The sequence below is a fragment of the Solea solea genome, chromosome 17, assembly GCF_958295425.1.
Source record: "Solea solea chromosome 17, fSolSol10.1, whole genome shotgun sequence".
In the NCBI taxonomy this organism is placed as follows: Eukaryota; Metazoa; Chordata; class Actinopteri; order Pleuronectiformes; family Soleidae; genus Solea; species Solea solea.
Window position 1 is genome coordinate 12,304,909 of NC_081150.1, and position 19,483 is coordinate 12,324,391.

At 44.0% G+C, this 19,483-nt stretch overlaps 1 protein-coding gene across 3 annotated transcripts in view; it reads right to left on the reverse strand.

The window, feature by feature from the left end:
• The window catches only part of stxbp5a (syntaxin binding protein 5a (tomosyn)), an 83,640-nt gene extending 73,073 nt beyond the window's left edge, over nt 1-10,567 (reverse strand). For all 3 annotated transcript variants that reach the window (XM_058613296.1, XM_058613295.1, XM_058613294.1), the window contains exons 1-3: nt 10,247-10,567; nt 9,912-10,056; nt 7,952-8,049 (exon numbers count right to left, since the gene is read on the reverse strand). In XM_058613296.1, coding sequence (XP_058469279.1) covers nt 7,952-8,049; nt 9,912-10,049 — 236 coding nt within the window. In that variant the 5' untranslated portion in view covers nt 10,050-10,056; nt 10,247-10,567. The remainder of the gene's footprint in view (nt 1-7,951; nt 8,050-9,911; nt 10,057-10,246) is intronic.
• Nucleotides 10,568-19,483: the final 8,916 nt, after the last annotated feature.

The window sequence follows — 19,483 nt, forward strand, 5'->3', positions numbered from 1 at the left end:
TATTTATGTGTGCCTTTAAAATTAGTGCAGGAATGAAAAGTCAACTCAGTAATCAACTCAAGTCGTTTGAGTTTCCAGGGTTTTATAACATGAGGGTTTTGCTGCTTTTCCTTTCTTTTCTTTTTTTTTTTTAAGTATTGCATATTAAAATCTGTGGGTTATGGTCTGCTTATGCAGGAATAAACATTTTAATTTTAGCTTCTCACAGAGTGATGTGCTCATGTAAATGTACTGTAATATAGTGATTATATGTTTACAATAGATACTTTAATTGCTCCATGTCCTGTAGAGAATGTTACTTTGGAAACAAAGAGGATTATTGGCATGTTGTCTTGAGGGTTAAAACATGAAGTCTTACCTATGTTTTTAGTGTCTAGTCAGACAGTTGCGACTCAGAAAATAAGCTTATGTAGGGAAGGTGCAATTCAAGTACACTCCTGAGTACAAAAACAAGTATTAAATGGCATGGCAACAGACACCAACCAATGGGAGAGAGGCTAGTTTAATAGCCCACGATTTACCTGTAATCAGGATTTTGGGAAAAAAGATTGACATGGAGGGTCACTTTAGCCTTTAAATCCTCTGCTACAATGTACGTGGACTCAGATGTTCATGCTTTAAAGTACCAATGAAGAACAAGTGAATCCCTTTTATAAAACCCATTATATTCCCAACGACATTACGAACACGGTATGCCAGGCAGACAAGTAACACTACATGTATGATCTGATTAAATACTTGCACGCATCACTGCTTTGAAAGTAATGACTGCACAGTAAAGCTCTGCAATTTCTTATCATGTGAGGTTAAGATTAATATCACCTACTGTATATGCTGCGCAGTATCACACGGGAGATGAGAGAGAAACTTAGGAGCAAGTAGTAAACAAAAAATACACATAATGATACAGGGGCTTATGTGGCGACAGTATAGGCTCTTGGGAGTGGAGGGGTTACAAAAAGAAATGATAAGAAAACATATTAAACATTAAAACATGGAGGGAGCAGAGCCCCTAGAGAGCGAGGAGAAGATTACCTACAGTAGCTGCACAAAAATAATGAGCTGCAGAGAATCAGCAGGAGGACCAGGAGCACAAAAACACTAAATCCCATTAGAAAAATCCTGCATTCCTAAAAGAACAAAACAATTATATCCCTGGGAATGTGAATTACACAAGAGTAGAAAGGGATAAACATATAGTGCAAGAGAGAATAAAAAAAACAGGGAGGAATACTTCAATCACAGACCCATATAGACCTGGAGGTCACATGAAGGGCAGGGCAAACAGCAAGATGATAAAAATGTGTGTGTGCGCTTCACAGCGTCCTGGGCGGCAGTCGCCTTTACAGGCACCACAGGGACGGTGCCAACGTGACAGCACAAGTTAGACTCAACAAGGCCACACTTCAACACCTCACAACATCAAAGTTAAAAACCCCAGTGTCAGCGATTCACACAAATATTTTTCAAACAGGACGGCCTTTCTTCTTCTTTTTTTTTTGTCTATTCTTAGCTGATGAAACGCAGGATTCTCAATCACTCGAGGTGAAGCCTTTAAAGTCAAACCGGGGCACCTTGAGACAAAAACACTGCATCATACTCCGTCTCCTGCTGTCGGAGGAAAGGAGTGAAGTTCACAGACAGCTACAGTCCAGGACCTGTGCTTACACACCAGATGTCTCATCTCAACAATCTCCAAGCTGAGCACACTCAAGGTAATTGAAAGACACTGCATTCTCCTCCGACCTCAACAATGGCTTTAATTCGATCTCACCCGGCCAACTCTCTGTCAGTGTCACGTATGATCCGACAAACTCACCGAGACACTGGATTTACGGCACATATCATCATATGATGATATGATATTTACATGAGCGGACAGTCGCTACACGCCAAAGTAGCAGCAACTTGTACTTCATCATCAAACTGAACACTCACTTATTTAAAAGACAAATGGTAACGTGGATCATTTGTTTTTCATTCGACAGTTGTAAAGGAATATGCTCCGAGAAGTGAAGCATTTAGTCTTCAAGGAATTAAAGAACGCGTCGTCGTAATTAAAACTCAGACTCACAAATGAACTGCAATAGCTAATCAATAGGAGGCATCGTGTTACCACACACACACACACACACACGGCATACACATCCCATAACTACTGCATCAGACAGCGCGACACAGAGAATCCAATAAAGAACGCTGGTTCATTTGCTTTAGAAACTTGACTCTTTATGATGAGGGACCTCTGTGGTGTGGGAACTAGACACTGGTCAAAGCGTTTGGTCACAAGAGTGCTGTTACAGTGGAGGACCATATTGACCAGGAACAAGACGAGTGTAAATCAATACATGAAAAGGAACACGGTCCTCACAAGTGGCCATAGAAACGCTGAAAAGGCGCTCATTTGAAGCAGAGCAGATCATAAATCACACCGGGGCCGACAGCATTGTGGAATGGACTCGGCAAGACTGACAACACGATGGTTATGCAGGAGCTCAAATCTTAAACCATTGTAAAATCCCCACCCTCAGGAATAACAAAACCTGAAAGAATCATTCTGTTGTTTTTTTTTTATAAATGAGGTACTTTTTTTTCCATCGCTTGAGCCATTGTTTCTACTTAATCTAAAACAAAATAAAACAGGCACTGCGCTAGCAAGTCAGCATTGTTAAAACGATGATCAGACATGATGTAAGCAAGACAGTTTAACCAGACTCTAGAAGACGGTGTGCCTGAAAGACTGAGATTAAGCACTGGCCTCTATATCATCTGCAACACAAAGCCTCTGGTGCAGCAGCATCCGGTATCAGGCCTCACGTCAAGTTGGAAAGTAATTTCCGTAATGTTGAGTTTACTTTGGAATGATGTTGCCTAATTAGCACTTCAAAACATTGTGACAAGCAATTCCGGAGCAGCAAACACAGCAGCAGCCTGATTTGCTTGATCAAAACACAGGAGCTTCACTCGTCAGATTCGAGCCAAGCATATATGTATATATATATACACACACACACACATATACACATACACACATATACATATACGTATACACATATGTACATATATGCCCTCTAAGTGTGGAAACCTGAACCAATTTATTCTCTCTCCAGACCACATGACACTGTATATTTACAATGACCCACTCAAGCGTTGACTGCCATCTGTTGGGAATAATTAGTGCACAGGTTGGTGACCTCTAAGCCATTGTTGCTCTGTATCTCTCTCACACACACACACACACATTATGTACAGCTTGTTTTCTATTATTTTTATGTATACACTGATGAGAAATGGAGGAAAATCAATGTTATCAGTCTATGCACACACACACACACACAGAAAAAACTTGAATCAGATGCAGCAAGTTGACTGAATTTCCAGATATTTTCCCGTCTCCTTGCCACACTTATTGTTCTGTGAAAAGTGAAATAAGGTCGTCTGGGATGAGAGACTAATCCATCTAGATTCAGCATGACGCCTCGATGCCCCATATGCTACTGCAAGCTAACCCCGCTACCAACTGACTCAGGAACGACTTTTCCTCGAGATTTCAACACAGACCCAAAAAAAATAAAACACTGCTCACACAATATACACAGTGGCGTCAGGCAGCAGAAGAGGCTTAACTCCTTTGATGACACCGCCGCCGCCTCTATCAGCGCCTTCTTCGCGGGGCACAAATCTCCGGCACATTATTACATAAACCGAGTCACAACAACACACACACACACACACACACACACACACACACACTCAACAACCCCGGGCCTGAGCTGCCCTGTAAAACTGCCTTCTACAAGAGTCAACTTACAACAATCCCGTCAAGAATAACGCAAGATGAGGACAAAGATACGACAAAACAGATCTGTAAGCTTTGCACTCTTGAAGCAATGAACGAGAAAGAGAGCTCCATGCAAAGAACTGTTTCACACAATTTCCTATCCCTCCGTCTCTAAAGATACTGAAGAATTGGTAAACAAAATAATTAAAATGATTGATTAAATACAGAAGTGTATGTCGTGGTAGAATTTCTAAACAGTGAATATATTGAAATTCCCATCAAAGTTCCCCATCGCAATATGCAATCAGGTGCTCTGAACACTTTAATTTCTGTAAACGCTGATATCTGCTGCTAATCAACAATTTCTTTTTCATCACTTAAAAGTATCTCCACTCATTTTTCAAGATTCTTGCTGTGGCTGTAGACAAAACTTTTAAGGGTTCGCACAGTTATTACCGAAGGCAGATTAATGATGAAGATGAAAATCTGCACCAGGCTACTGTCAGTCAGAGAGAGAGAACAACGTCTGCACTGCAAGAACATACGTGAGCGAGTATAAATGCGTGTGATCCAAGTTATTTCTGCACGCATGTCACCTCACAGTATTTTTTTTTTTTGTGGGCATGTCATCCACTAACATTTTTAAGTCATCCATCATTAGACGTCTGCGCGTGTGTGCCCCCACTGGCATGTGTGGCCTATGTTGTCCCGCGCCTGTCGATGATATAATCTGGCAGAGCATAGAGTGACAATTTGATCTATCGATCAGCGTCTTGCTCGCTCACAGGGAATGTCTGAGTTATAGCACTGCCATTTGTCGCGGCCCCCGCCAGTAAGGAGCCGGCTCTCTTGGGAGGTGAGCACCGCCGCAGACATCCAAAAACCACACACACACACACACACACACAGAGAGAGACACAGAGACACATACACATTCAAATGTGGCATTAATAATGACACGCTGCCAAAAATCGGCTAAGTGCCATTATTCCTCCCAAGCAGTGACAAACTCTCCCGTTAACACAGTAAAGTGCATTACGCAGAGCTCTAAAAAGAAAAAAAAAAAACCTGTTTATTTCCTCTAACATTACGCCTCAGAACACACACAAGGATCCAGTCGGTTATTGCTGTTTATTTCAAAGCCAGTGCCAATAACAATAATGACTCACTGTTCCACACCTTAAGTGTTGTTTAACATGTGCAGCAACAACTTTGTCCAACGAAAACACAACTCACTTAAAAGTGATCCAAGAATAATGTCAAGAATGGCTTTTCCACGGCCTTTGATACAGGATATCTGTTACATTGAAAAGGTGAAGCTTATCAGGACTTAAAGTAGCATTGTGTTGAACTAGCCCTACTTTTTTTGGTCTTATATCGCTGTTTTATTCCACTACACCACATGGTTGGTATAGTGGTTAGCAATCTTGCCTTCGCAGCAAGAAGACCCTGTGTGTGTTTTTTCCGGTTTCCTCTCACAGTCCAAAAACATGCAATATGGGGATTAGGTCAATTGGACACTCTAAATTGACCGTGGATGTGAGAGTGGATAGTAGTGGATAGTTGTCCTCCTGTGGAGGATAAAGCGGTAGATGAGGGAGGGAGGGAGGGATGGATGGATGGATGGATCCCTCTTTACGGTACAAGCTCACCTCTGTGTCAACAACCTGCCACTGATGTTTAAATGACATCAGCGCAAATAATTTAAGTCTGCCGTCCATCCATCTGCAAACCAAACCGGCTTTGGTCATCAACACTGCATTCTTGCTTACATGTACGGTACAATTTAGTGAACAGCTGCACAGTGAAACTTGTTTACTAAATGCTCAAGACAAGCGTGTGTGTGTGTGTGTGTGTGTGTGTGTGTGTGTGTGTGTGTGTGTGTGTGTGTCTCAGTGCATTACCATACACGGATCAATAATGGTTCTATTCCTAGCCATTAGATCTTAAGCAGGGGGATAGCCTGTCTCTCTCTCACACACACATACACACGCACATATCTATCGGCCTGTCCTCTTCACTGGTTCTCCTGCCAAACCCCTCTCTCTCTCTCTCTCTCTCTCTCTCTCTCTCCACTCCTCTTCTGTCCCTCCTCTAGACAACACCAAAGGGACAATGTCATCGACCCAGCTGGATAATGGAGGCAGCAGCAGCAGCAGAGTCAGTGGTGAGCATCAAACAGGAGACAGTTTTGGGGATCACAGAAATGACTGGGCTTCATGGCTGGATGGATCAACCATGTCCTCAGAGGAGTCATTCACACTCTCACACACAGCGACATGTACGCACACACACACACACACACACACACACACACACACACACACACACACACACACACACACACACACACACACACACACACACACACACACACACACACACACACACACACACACACACACACACACACACACACACACACACACACACACACACACACACACTCCTCCTGTGCCTGCTGTAATTCTCCGTCCTCTGCCACGCTGCCAGACTGAGGCCCTTGATCTGCCACTTCCTGTAATCCTCCATGGGACAGTGGTGCAGCCAAATGTTCTGGCAAGGCAGCGAGGCAAACAGGCACAAATATCCACAGACATGCACTAACATCAACAACTCTTGGTTGCCACCAACTGCAAACAGCATCACCTCCAGGACATAGATGTATATCAGTGCCATGATGTCTGTGGCGCACTATGGATGGACTCTGAAACGCATCACACAAAAACCTAGGAGCTGCAGCATGGCAACGCAAAAACCATGAGTCATAAAATCTCCATAACGATCTGTGCCACGCTGGTATCATTGCCATCAGATAAAGAAACAGGGCTGACTGTGTAGCAAATGACAGGGGAGGAAAAACCATCATGACAAATAAATGGACGACTCCCAACTCACCGTCCCTCTGACTCAGATAAGACTCTATCAGATCCACATCACTCACACACAGATTACACTGTTCATTCAATTTCAAAGTGACCAGCTTCAGCTGAGCTAGCAGGAGCCACCTGACAAGAACCAGGGAGAATGCAAGCTTACCCTAGGCTGTTTAGTTATGGGATACCTACTATATGCCTCAAGTACAGCTTTCCCTTACAGAGTTTATCCAGTCTGGAGCTAAAAAGGAGTAACGCACCAACCAGGACATAAGCCCCATTAAGCTTATTCACCAGTTACAGCATCGGCCCCAACATTGTATGTCCACCAGAGGAAGGATTTCATCTTATATCTATAATAATACATGCATACGACTGGCAGAATAGGCTCTGCTTGGGATGATGATATCCATGTATTGTGTTGAATCTGTAAATCTTTAGGAACATTTCAGGATTATCTCCCGTGTCTTTCTCAGTCTGTCAGGAAAAATCACACTAAAGACAGAAAGACTGCCCACCGTTGTCTTTTTATAAGTCTGCCAAAAGTAGCTTGGTACATTCTGCTCTGCCAGCGACTCTGCGAGAGTCTCCGTTTATATCCTCACCTTTCCAGCGCAGGTGAGCAAGACTGAGTCACAACTATAGCTGCCAGCAGGTGGGAACGAGGGACGGACAGGCCGACAGCTCTTCATCACACAATAATGAGCTGGCAAAGGTTGTCGGACAGGCAGGAGAACACATGGAGGACCTGTAAAAGCAACCTGACAAAGGCGCACTCGCGGGTGTTCTCTGAAGCTATACGACTCCCCGTGGTGCCATTTTGCGCCAAGCTGTTGTCCCTGTTTGTGTTAACGTCCTCATACTGCAAGAAGGCTAATGCAAGTTACCTCTACTACATAGTTTAATCTGTGGACTTTCTCGAAGTGCGTTATTGGGCGAGCAAATGTCAGTAAAAGCAGCTGCGATGTGGAACTCAATAGAGACTCAATTGAGTATGTTGTTGGTCGTTGTAGAACTGTAACTTCTATGCATGAACAAAGTTTGTAACTTCAAAGCATTACCAAAGGTGCTTAAAGTGATATTTCACCATGTGACAACATGCCAGCAGGCCGTCAGCTCTTAAAAAGGACTACCAAAAATTCTTCAGCACACAAAATACACTGAAAACTCAATGGCAGCTCAGACATCTGTTCACTTACCTGCTGCTGCTGCCTCTCAGGGATGCAGCTGCCCAGAGGAGCTGCCACAGGCCACAGCGACCTATAACAACTCAGGGAAAACTAAGAAAGGATACAATCTGAGAGCTCCACTCTGGGTGCCGATGGCCAGTATCTTCTGCACAGGGTCAAAAGCCATGGCCGACGGCTGATAGGGGAACCCATGACGGACAGTCTGTGAGGAATACAGGGAAAAAATGAATGTGTTGAAGAGACATACATATACATACATACCGCTATATATATATATAGGGGTGTTGTTTTGTCAGAGGATGTCACACAAATTGATTTGCGTGAACACCATATAGCTCAGACAGAAGTGTTGAAACAGACACATAAAGCCTACATTTTTGCTGACAAGAGAAAAGGAAAGCAAGAAAACAAACGTTTGTCTAACCCTGTTTTTTGTTTTCGCGAGAGCCTGATATTTGTCATCACTATTTAGGATCTTTTTATAATCGCGGCGCCTATTTTGAGACTCCATCTCTCTCACTTCTCCGTTTCATCTCGTTTTACTTCTCTCACTCCCTCCTCCCACGTGAAGTCGTGATTACACTGAAGTCTGGGAATAATACATACAGAAAGCATGTCGATAAGGAGCAGTTGGGGGGCAATTTCTTGCATTGTACTTTGGAAGATATTCCCTGACCCACGTTTTTTTTTTATTTATTTATTTTTTATTTATGTCCACCCTGATTTGTGCGTGTGACTGTGGCTTAATGGCATCAGTCAGCCAGTGGTGGGCTGTTGGATTTGTTTGTTTAGCAGCAGAAGGCTAAAGCGTGTTACATAAGAAGCACTCAGTGCAGCAGAAACACCTGTCTTCCTCACAGAGAAACATTACAGTGTGAGTCTCCGTCCAGACAGACTGTGGAGGTGCAGCAGTGCTTTGGAGAGAGACTTCAATCAGATGCCCGGCTGTTGCTGTAGCTGTTGATGGACACATCAAGGCTGCAGTAGCAATCAAACCTGAAATCTCTCTGCTGGGTTTTTCTAGGCACTAAACCAAACTATCCCCTAAGCCCTAACGTGTGTGGACTCTTCTTTGTGCTGCCTAGTTTTTTTACTTATTACCCCAGGCACTAGTAAAATATTACTTCTGACCACTCTTATGATGATACAAAAAAAGTTTATCCTTCGTACACTTTCACACAATAGTAAAAGGCAACAGAAACAATGATAAAACTTCCATGATTGTGACCTCCAGACTCACAGAGAACCTGTCGTGTCAGATCAATGACACAGGCACCTGGTTCCAAATGAGCATGCACAGCCTTGATATTAAACAACAATCACTTCATGCTGCTATTGAGTAGTTTAACACTATGGTGAGTTAAGGCTGCATAGCATGCAAATTGAGTGTTAAATCAACCTCATGCAGGGTTGTGGCAAAATCACACAAGAGGAGGGCAAGCTATTTTTCCCCCCTTCCAAACAGGCGCCACCAGTCCTTAATGGATCAATAAAGTGGGGGGTAAAGTGGTGTGTGTGGGGGGGGTGAGAGAGAGAGAGAGAGGTGGCATCGACCAGAAACCACCGTTTTACTAATCCAAACCCAGCCTATTATGCAAGAGGGGATCAGTTTGGCCCAACCCCTCCATATGACAGGTCATGCCAGGCGCACACATTTCCACAGAGGGTAGTGGTCCTCCATCATCACACACTGTAACACAACAACAAAAAACATATAGGAACTTGTGTCTTCTCCTGTCGCCACAACGCCTTGCCGCACAGTAGAAAGACAAGGTTATACGGAGTGCCATGGGATCCAAAACCCATCAGATCAGCATTGTATGTTATAGCAGTTTTAGGAGAGGAGGAACACAGAGGAAAAAAAGGCTCTGCACTCACACCTGCTGTGTCCTCCTGTGACGGCTGGATATGCGCATCACAAACTGAATAATGAAGAAACTACATGTGGAGGACATGCGGGGGGGGGAGAGAAGGGGAGGGGGAGGAGGAGGAGGAGGAGGAGAGAGGAGGAGGGGGGTCTATGGTGAATGCAATGGCAGGGCAAAAATCACGAGTGTCGCCAACCTTGCAGAGCTGGAAATGGTCGGACTGGAGGGTCTCCTGGATCAGATGGTTCTCCTGTGGTCCCACTTGGACCGACGGGGCGGAGGAGGAGACCTCTTTCAAACCGTCCAGCACCTTCCTGATGTTGAACTTCTTCATTTTCAGACTGCGGAGCACAGAATGGAGATCACCCGCAGAAGATACAGGAGATAGCTACTTTCTCTCTCTCTCTCTCTCTCGCTCTCTCTCACTCTCTCTCACACACACACACACACACGCGCGCGCGCTTTCTCTCCCTCTGTCTGTCTATCGCTCTCGCTCTCTCTCTCTCCTCTGAATTCCTGTGTAAATCTCACATTTTAGTGCTGGCTTTCTATCGCAGTCTCCATGATGGAAGGCTCAGGTGCACTCTGCTCCACTGGGGGCTCCCGCGCTCCTTGACGCGAAATTTCGGAGACGCGCTGCTGGGGATGTTGGTGCGTCGGTGTAATTCACTCGGAGTCCGTGCTGTGCCACACTGCGTCTTGGTGGCTCCGCTCTCTTCCTCTCGGCTCAGGCTCAGGCTGCCCTCCCCTCCCCTACTTTGTGAGCCGTGCGCGCCGCTCAGCCAAGGCGGAAACGCAGAGCAGCGGTGGCGGCGGCGCTGCTGCTGCTGCTGCTGCTTCTGCTGCTGACGCTCCTGCGCATGTCTGACAGAGTAGAGGCTTCGACACAAATCCTGCTACCTTGCCAGCCTTCTCTCTCTCTCTCTCTCTCTCCCCCCTCTCTCTCCCTTTTCTTTCATCTCCCCCTCCCTCCCTCTCTCCTCTCTCTCTCTCACGCACACATAGGTCTATAGCTACTGCACCTGGTGATGCTGGTGGTGTTGGGATGCTGCAACGTATGTGTGTGTGTGTGAGGGGGGTGAGAGAGAGACAGCAAGCAGACACACCTGACTCAGTCTCATTCTTTCCACTGCACCCTCGCCCTCATCCTCCCCACCTCTGTCAGTGTGTATGCATGGAAGCATATCGAATCCCCCTCCACTGCAATGGATGGTGGAGATTCTCATTGCACTGTTTTCATGTTGTCAGGGTGATTTTTTTTTCCTTTGAAAAATAAATTGTTTTTTTTAGGGTTTTCAGACCATAAGAATAACCTTATAATGTCCTATGTACAGTACGTTAGGCAAGGACCTTGCTTCACAGAGGCCGCCATCTTGAACAGAACAGAACAGAACCAGATGTGTTGTGAAGCAGAGGTTTGCCACACAAACCGAAAGCATACAGCAAATCCACAACACCTGTATCTAGGAGAACCACTTTCAAAAGGACTTAGATGTCTGAAACTGATCGTGCTGGGTGAATTTAAATTTTAAAAAGGACAGAGAAAGGCGTTCTCCCGATGGATGTAGCTGCTCTAATTGTAATTAGTGACCTGTTTGCTTGTGTTGTGGTGGTGGTTTTCTGTATTTTCTTTTAATCTCAATGAGACTTTCCTTACCTGGTTAAATCATCTTCTTCCGCTTTATCCTCCACATGAGGAGGGTCGCAGGGGGAGGTGTGCCAATCTCAGCTGACATAGGACCATAGGCGGGGTCACATCCTGGACAGTTTACCAGTCCATCACAGGGTCACATACAGAGACAAACAACCACTAACTCTCACACAGGGAGAACATGCAAACTCCATGCAGAAAGGCCATATGTATATACATATATATGCCACCGTAGTTCCCTGGTGTGCTTTAGAAAGGGACAGGTAAGTAGAGGAGTCCCCTGTATCTCATCATTAGATGTCACACTGGACCTTTAAAGTAAAAAAGGGGAAAAGAAAACCATCAATCTTTTCATATTTGACATATTCTCCTGACCCCTATTTAAAAAAAAAAAAAAGACCTATCATAGCACACGGCGATGCTTCCAGCTCCTTTTGCAGGGAAGCGGCTCATAAAACAACCCAACAGCTGAGCAAGCAAATGCATCTGTTCGTATCCATGGAGATGCTGCTTTTTTTCCTTGCTTGTGCTGGAGGGAGCCTCGCCGTTTACCTGTAATTTATAACTTCCCTTTTAATGTGGAGAACCCCGCACAGCTGTGACTTCATGTAGGAGTAACACTTCATTGTGAAGAGCAACCGAGGAGGGATGTGTGTCAGAGAGGCTCCCGTGTCTGTGTCTGCAAACCAGGTGACAGATGTCAGAGACACGGTCTTTATCTTAAACACTGTTTGGGTTTTCTCTGGAGTCAAACTGTAAACAAGTGTAGGTGTAATTGCAAGTGTAAATAGTGAGTCTGTCCTGTGTTAGAATTTATGTTAGTGTTAAATCGGATGGTCTGGCTTGTGGCATCTATTGAAATTGTGTGACCAGCTGCCACTGTGCCGCAAGCTAAACAACTACAAACAACATGGCCGCATGTTTCAGTAACATTAACCATTTGATTTGAATGAGTAGACGACAAAAAGGCAGCAGCTGCTGCTGAATTTTTCCCTTCATGTTTCCTGATTGAAAAAAAGGCAGAACTGCCAAACTATGGATTATTCTAATGGGCCTTCTAATTGATCTCAAACTCACCATCCAGAGTCCAGTTTTTAACCTGTTATGGGATGGTTACATTTTTATCTGGAAAAAACACAATGAATTGGGATGTGGGATATGTTGGGCAAGGAAGGGGCCACCTGTCGTAGCCAAAAGTAGACTGCTGTGATGCTGCAGCCAACAAAGGATGCAGACCCTGAACTGAGACACAGCCATAGATTATTGTTGGTTGGTCTTCTTGGAGTTATTATAATTATTAGGTACCTTCACTATGTCTCAAATATGTAGTTCCTGTTAGAACTGGGTCAAAATATCGATTTGGTGACATATCGTCATCTTTCCTTGTGTAATATGATAATCGATACGCCGGGGCAAATATCGATATTTACATAAAGTCACTACTTCGGACGAATGAGGGAAACTTGGGAAGATACCTGGCAGATGAAGAGGGAGTTCACAGTGAGATAATGATGGTGAAAAGCTACGTTAAGAGAGGCTCATCAACGGTCAATACATAGACTTAATGCACTTTGTTCTCCATGTTGTGAATAAATAGAGAAATCCTGCACTTTGGTTTTCTTCAGTTAGACAGATATTGTGATGCATATGATGATCTTGAATCACAGAATCGCTGTATTGTGATATTATTGGTATCATGAACCATGTATCGTATTGTGATGAACCCTGTGATTCCCACCCCTAGTTCCTGCCATACTTCAGGTCCCTAAATATCTAATCACTATACTTGGAGCTGGATGTAAGGCCAAACGTTCTCAGTCGGGCTGTTCGTCCTCAGCTCAATCCCCCCTTAAGATACTCGGCATGACAAAGGCTGTGGTTCACATGGCCACGTTGTCACAGACACCACTCAGACAACATTGTGTGTTTCACCTCAGAGCTTAAGTGAGTTGAGTTCAGAGCCTCAGTACAGCTGTGCATGCTTGTAAGGTCACAGATGATAGTTCCAGCTCTGACAATCTCAGCTGAGGCCGCTCATGCTTGAGTGACACTGACGTTGGCACCTGTCTGAGCCGTTTGCTAACATGCTCATCTTCGACAGGTGCCCGCTGGCAGCAGGGACCGGGCTGCTGCGGTGGAAATAATAGCTGTTTGCACTCTCGCTAACAACACCTGATGCCAACTCTGTGCTACGCAGCATGAGGGAAGAGTCTAAATAAGGGCATTTCTGTGTCCACCACAACTGCAAATATTAATCATCACTGCTGATTGCATTACGTCTGTTTCCACGTAAGCTCCCTATTTGGTCGAGATGCAGCTGATGTAAAAAATGCATCAAGGAAATGACGGCGCTATTGAATAAAAAAGGGCACAAAAGATGCGAAGAGGGACCAGGGAGCAAATTATTAATTCAGTAATCATACCAGCGAGGCTCAAGAACAATAGATGCAACGCCGATTTGCATAATGAACTGAAATTGACCATATGCACCTTCCAACCACCGCTGATATCGCCTGATCCAGAATACATTACAGCGACAAACAAAGAGATGCTTATTAGTCGATTCTTGCATGTGTGTGTGAGTGAGAGTGATGTGGAAGGGGAGGGGCTTCTGGCCAGTCTGACATCAGTGATTTAATTTACCACCATTGTGTTGGGGCAAGGCCATTCATCTCGCCCGCATTGTGTGTGTGTAGGTGTGCGTGTGAGTGAGTGTGTGCTGTGTTTAGAGTGTGACTGCTGTGTTTGTGTTCTTTGATAAGGCTTTCCACTGAAACAGCGCCGTATTCACCTTTTTTTGGGGAAAAGGACAAAGTGCAAAGAGGGTCAATCAGAGGCATCAATCCCGTCGCCAGTCCAAGATGGATGACTTTGGGAAACACACTGTCTGACTCTAGAGAAACGTACAGTTACATTCAGGGAAGCTATGATACTCAGTTAAGAATTTGGGGGGGGGGGGATTGTAAGAACATTTTGGAAAATTGAAGATTTGACCATATATAATCAAAATCTTGTATATGCCAGTTTGTAATCTGATACTTTTGATGTGCATATACTGTCTATGTGTGTGTGTATTTTGATTTATTGACATATGTTATTAGGATACATGCACTGTACAATATACTGACAATGACTCTTAGCGCTTTGTTTAATTAAAAATTAATGTTTTGGAATTGTATATTCACTTGACCCATATCTAGTCTTAATATTTTGTATCATGATCTGTTTTTTTTAATGTATTTAAAAATGCAAGCACCGAAACTAGAGCAGAACATTGATTTTAAGCTGTGGAAGCCTTGATAAAAGTAAAATAATTGCAAGTGTGAAGTTTCAAGATGACAGCCTGCTGCGCACTGTACTTACAGTGAGTATAATCATAGTATTCTGCCAGGTTGCCTACTCATTTTATTGAATATTATTAAAGTGAATATGTGACAGGTTTTGGCACAACCTACAGTGACACAACCTCATTTAAATTGAGAGTCACTTCACATCTAAACTATGTGCTGAAATATGTCCTTGCAGCACTAACTTAATTCATGGGCTCAACTGTGTGAAGTAATAATATTAGCAGAGAACATCCTGCATCTGTAAAAGCTTTCATTATCATTGTATTGTCATTCAACACAACACAACAACCCCCGGGGAAGTGTACAAACGGAGCACGCACAGATCCACAGGCTGTCACAGTCATGAGCTGGGCGCTAATTCAACGCTAATCCCGGGTCAGAGGTGAGGACAGATGAGACAGGAGCATCTACAACATGACAGCTAACTGTATCACACAGTGTATTAGTGTCGTGTCACTCAGAGGACTCGTGCATACATCAGCAGCGGCACAGGCCTCTTTTAGGCAAAGCTGAGCCGGTCACGGAGTCCAAACGACATCAGTGCACAGTTTAAACACAAACACAATAGAGGGAGAAGTGTGTTCCCGCACAGCAGACCGCAGAGGAAAGTGAACACACCTGTCTACACACACACGCACATTTGCATATATTACACAGATGTTTGCATCGAGAGAATGAATATGCATCTGCAGCATACATCATCGACGTGAATCTTATTACTCTGATGCTGCAGTACAGGATTATATGATGCCCCCTGATTATGCAAGAGTGTCCTTATTATTGTCCTCACAGCAGAGCATGTGGCTAGCGCTGTTGCCTCGCAGCAGTCCGGGCCTTTTCCGGGTTCTCCGGTTTCCTCCCACATGTCGAAAAACATGCAGGGGAAAATACAGACAAAGTGCGAGTGAATGATTGTTGTCGGCCCCGCCATGGACTGGCGATCTGTCCAGGATGTACCCTGCCGTTCTCCCTTTGTTAGCTGGGATTGGCAGCCGCGTGTAAACCCTCATGTGGAGGATAAAGCGGCACACGGTGAATGAATAAACAAATGTACAGTTACATAAGCAGCACTGCACCAACATGCACATCATGTGATGTCCATTTACACGCAGATTCACCTCTTGTACAAAATGTATTAGCTTAGGCCATTAAATAAATAATATGAATTCATATGAGTTTATGGAAATGGGTGTTGTGTAAAAGATGAAGCGACAAGAATCCTCAGGTAATGGATTCAGTTTGTTCAGTAATCACTTTAAATCAGATACAGAATCCAACACTAACTAACTTTCATATTTTGTTTATTCTTCATGCTTTATTGTGATGTCTAAGTGGTCTCTGGAGAAGGATGAGGGAAAGTTTATCAGACAGATGATGTCAGAATACTTCAACTTTTGAATAATGTGCATTTCAGCTGTTTCAATACTTGTGAAAGGCACTGCAGGAGCATTACAATGGCCAGATATACAGTATTCAGCCTGTCAGATTCTATGATATTGATATATTCCTCGGTGTTTGCAGTGTAAACAAAGAGTCACATGGTGTTTAGAGCTCATAGCGCTTAGATACTTGTGGTGGAAAACAACACAGTGGGCTGCAGCTATGGGTTGGAAATGCCAAATGTTTCCAAACCCAAAAAAGCTTCATTACTTCTCTCAAAAACATGTAGACCAGAAGAGGAGCAAAATGAGGGTCTGCAGTGGAGATTTTCTCCTGTACGAGGAGGCAAAACAGACAACTTCAGCCAAGGTTAGCTAATGCTCTGTCTCTCATACAGAGGTTGGTGGATACTCGACAAATAGAGCGTATTTACAGCCTATTGTTGTTGCCTTGTCTCCTTTCATCATGCGTGTCCTGCTCCCCGCAGACACTCTTTCACTTTCAATCTCTGCCCGTTGCTGACACACACTGAAAATTAACCAAATAAAACAGGCTTGAAACACCCATGTTCTGCAAGGACTGCAGTGACAGCACTAAACTCCAAAGGCGGCTTATTTTACATAAAGTCCCTTAATCGTCAATCCTGTGCGACCCTTATAGAGGAAAACGTGTGCAGAGAAAGGGACAAAACCCAGGGGGACAAGGGGACAACCGCCGGGTCACAAAAATCCAGGGTGTCTGCTTGTCATGCAGAAACGCCAGAGGACAAAGACCTTCCACCCTCACTGACAGCTACAATTAATCAAATGAATCACAACACACCTGATTTTAAGCAGCGTTCAACCGCGGTGCCCTTATACAACAAGTAATGCATATGCAGGGTAACAGTAGCTAACAAGTGGAAGGACGTACAGTATCTTTACATGCTTAATATTACACACACACACACACACACACACACACACACCAGAGGGATTGCAAGTTAATGAGCTGCTGTCCTTAAGGGAACACGAGATTGTCTCTGTCTGGTTTAATTGGAGGATGCTTTCAATGTCAAACATGCCCCCACGCAAACACACACGTTTCGCATGGGAAGGTAAAAAGGCTCGTGGACACATCTGTAAAATATCTGTCCACCCACCAACAGCCCTTATGGTTACATCGAGGCCTATAAATATGAATGGGAGAATAAAAGAGATCAGGAGGTGGGGGCATGGAGAAATGGAAAACACCATAAAACCATCATCGGGTCCATAGAGCTCACTAATCAAAAGGCATTTTTTTAAAAGACTGAAACAGAACATGCAGCTCCGCCGAGATTTCAAGGTCACAAGGTTATACGTCCCGTAAAAAACCCAAAAACCCAGGGATGGATTTGACACAGTGATAACCTGTCTCCACTCAGGATGAAATGAGCTTGTATCATCTCCAATAATCAGCCACAGCGATAGGCTGAGCATCCACAAACACAAATACACACAGATGGCTCTGACAGTTGAATGAAAGGACATTTCCAATATCACCACGGCTGCGACACAGGACCTCAGGGCAAACAGATTCTCTGAAGGAGGCTACAGCGACAAACATGAAGTGCATGTCAACCAGTCACCTGAGAGCGGGGGAAACGGAGAGAGGCGAATAACACTTTATCTTCATTTCAGTGTCACTGACTGGATGAATCAAGACTGACAGTCCAGGTCCTCTGAGGGAACCAAGGGAAATCAAATACACTCAATGAAAGGCTACTTCCGGGCAGTCCACGGTTAAGAGGAAGGGAATTGGGATTGTAACCAGAGGGTCACAAGTTCAAATGCCAGGACAGGTCAAGGGTGTGTGTGTGGTCATTACTGGTGAGTCAAATTCACTATCACTAATAGGTGTGTGTGTGTGTGTGTGTGTGTGCAAATACAACAAATTCTACATGTATGTGTGAAGGGAATTCAGGAAAAGTGAAGATTCCTAAAAGATCAAATTGTACTATAGAGTGAAAGAGACAGAATTGGTTGGTCCACCTTTTGATGATTTAAACAAACAAAGACACAGCATCTGTAAAAAGAAGGTTTATATGGTCATTATTAACAAGATCATACAAGGAGATACTATTTCATCTGCTATTGTTTAAATACTCAGTTCTTGCATTTAACTTATGAATGAAAAAAGCAAAATACAGTTACATTCAAAACAATGATAAATTTGCTTTTACCCTATGATTTTACTGGTGTTTGGAAATGGATCTGCTCACTATATATATATATATATACATACATACACACATGTGTGTGTGAACATGAGAAAGACCTTTCCTGTACCATTATCTAAGATAGCAACAATCAATGCGGAGCCACAAGACACAGTTTATCAATGACCGCCCTCTGTCGGTTCAGCTCTGATCAATTTGCTCCTTATCCGTTCAGCACCTCACTAGGACCATGTCTGTGTCCTAGTGAACACACAAAAACACTGAGAGTCACCCTCGATGCACACATGAGAGGAGGAAAGGCCCCATGTGTTAAAATAAAAAAGTTACAACTCAAGCAGTGAAATCCAGCTCATAAGAAGTGAAACCGGATACTGACAATAAATTCCTTTTCTCAGAGGGCTACACCGGTGCGATGGGTAGCCGGCCTCTGATCGTAAATTAAGCCGCACAATTATCCCCTGTGTTTGGCAGCGGCTATTGCCCAATTCAATAAAGTGGGATGAAAGTTAGACTCCTGTTTTATTGGCAACCTGACACCACCCCCAGCTCTGCTGTGTGAACCCAGTCTGCATCACTGAATTAATGGAATCAAACACCAACACGAGGCAACAGGATTGAGATTCAAGTCAAAAGCGGGTGCTATTTAAGGAAACTGTCTGTATCCTCTCACTCAGTCATCCATCTGTAAGATTACCTTCCATCTTCATATCAGCTGAGGCAGAGCTTTAAAGAAAAATGTCTGGAATACATTTAACTCGTTGTATTCAAATGAAGACCCACATCTTAAGCACAATTGAAAGACCATCCATCCATTTTCTACCACTTTATCTTCCACATGAGGGTCTTGGGGGGGCAATCTCAACTGACATAGGGCAATCGGCGGGGTACACCCTGGACAGATCGTCAGACCAAAGCCTCTCAATTTCGAGTGTCCAATTTATCTAATCCCCATACTGAAGCCAGAGAACCCGGAGAAAACCCACGCACAAAGGGGAGAACATGCAAACAGCATGTAGAAAGACCCTTGTTCCAACCTGGGCCTTCTTGCTGCAAAGGCAAGCGCGCTAACCACTACCAAACAAGCATCCACTAACTTCAAATATAAACTTTGGATCTGGATACAATGTGGCAACAACATGAATTCACTTCAAACTCTCAAGAACATGCAGTTTTCAACTCACACCAGC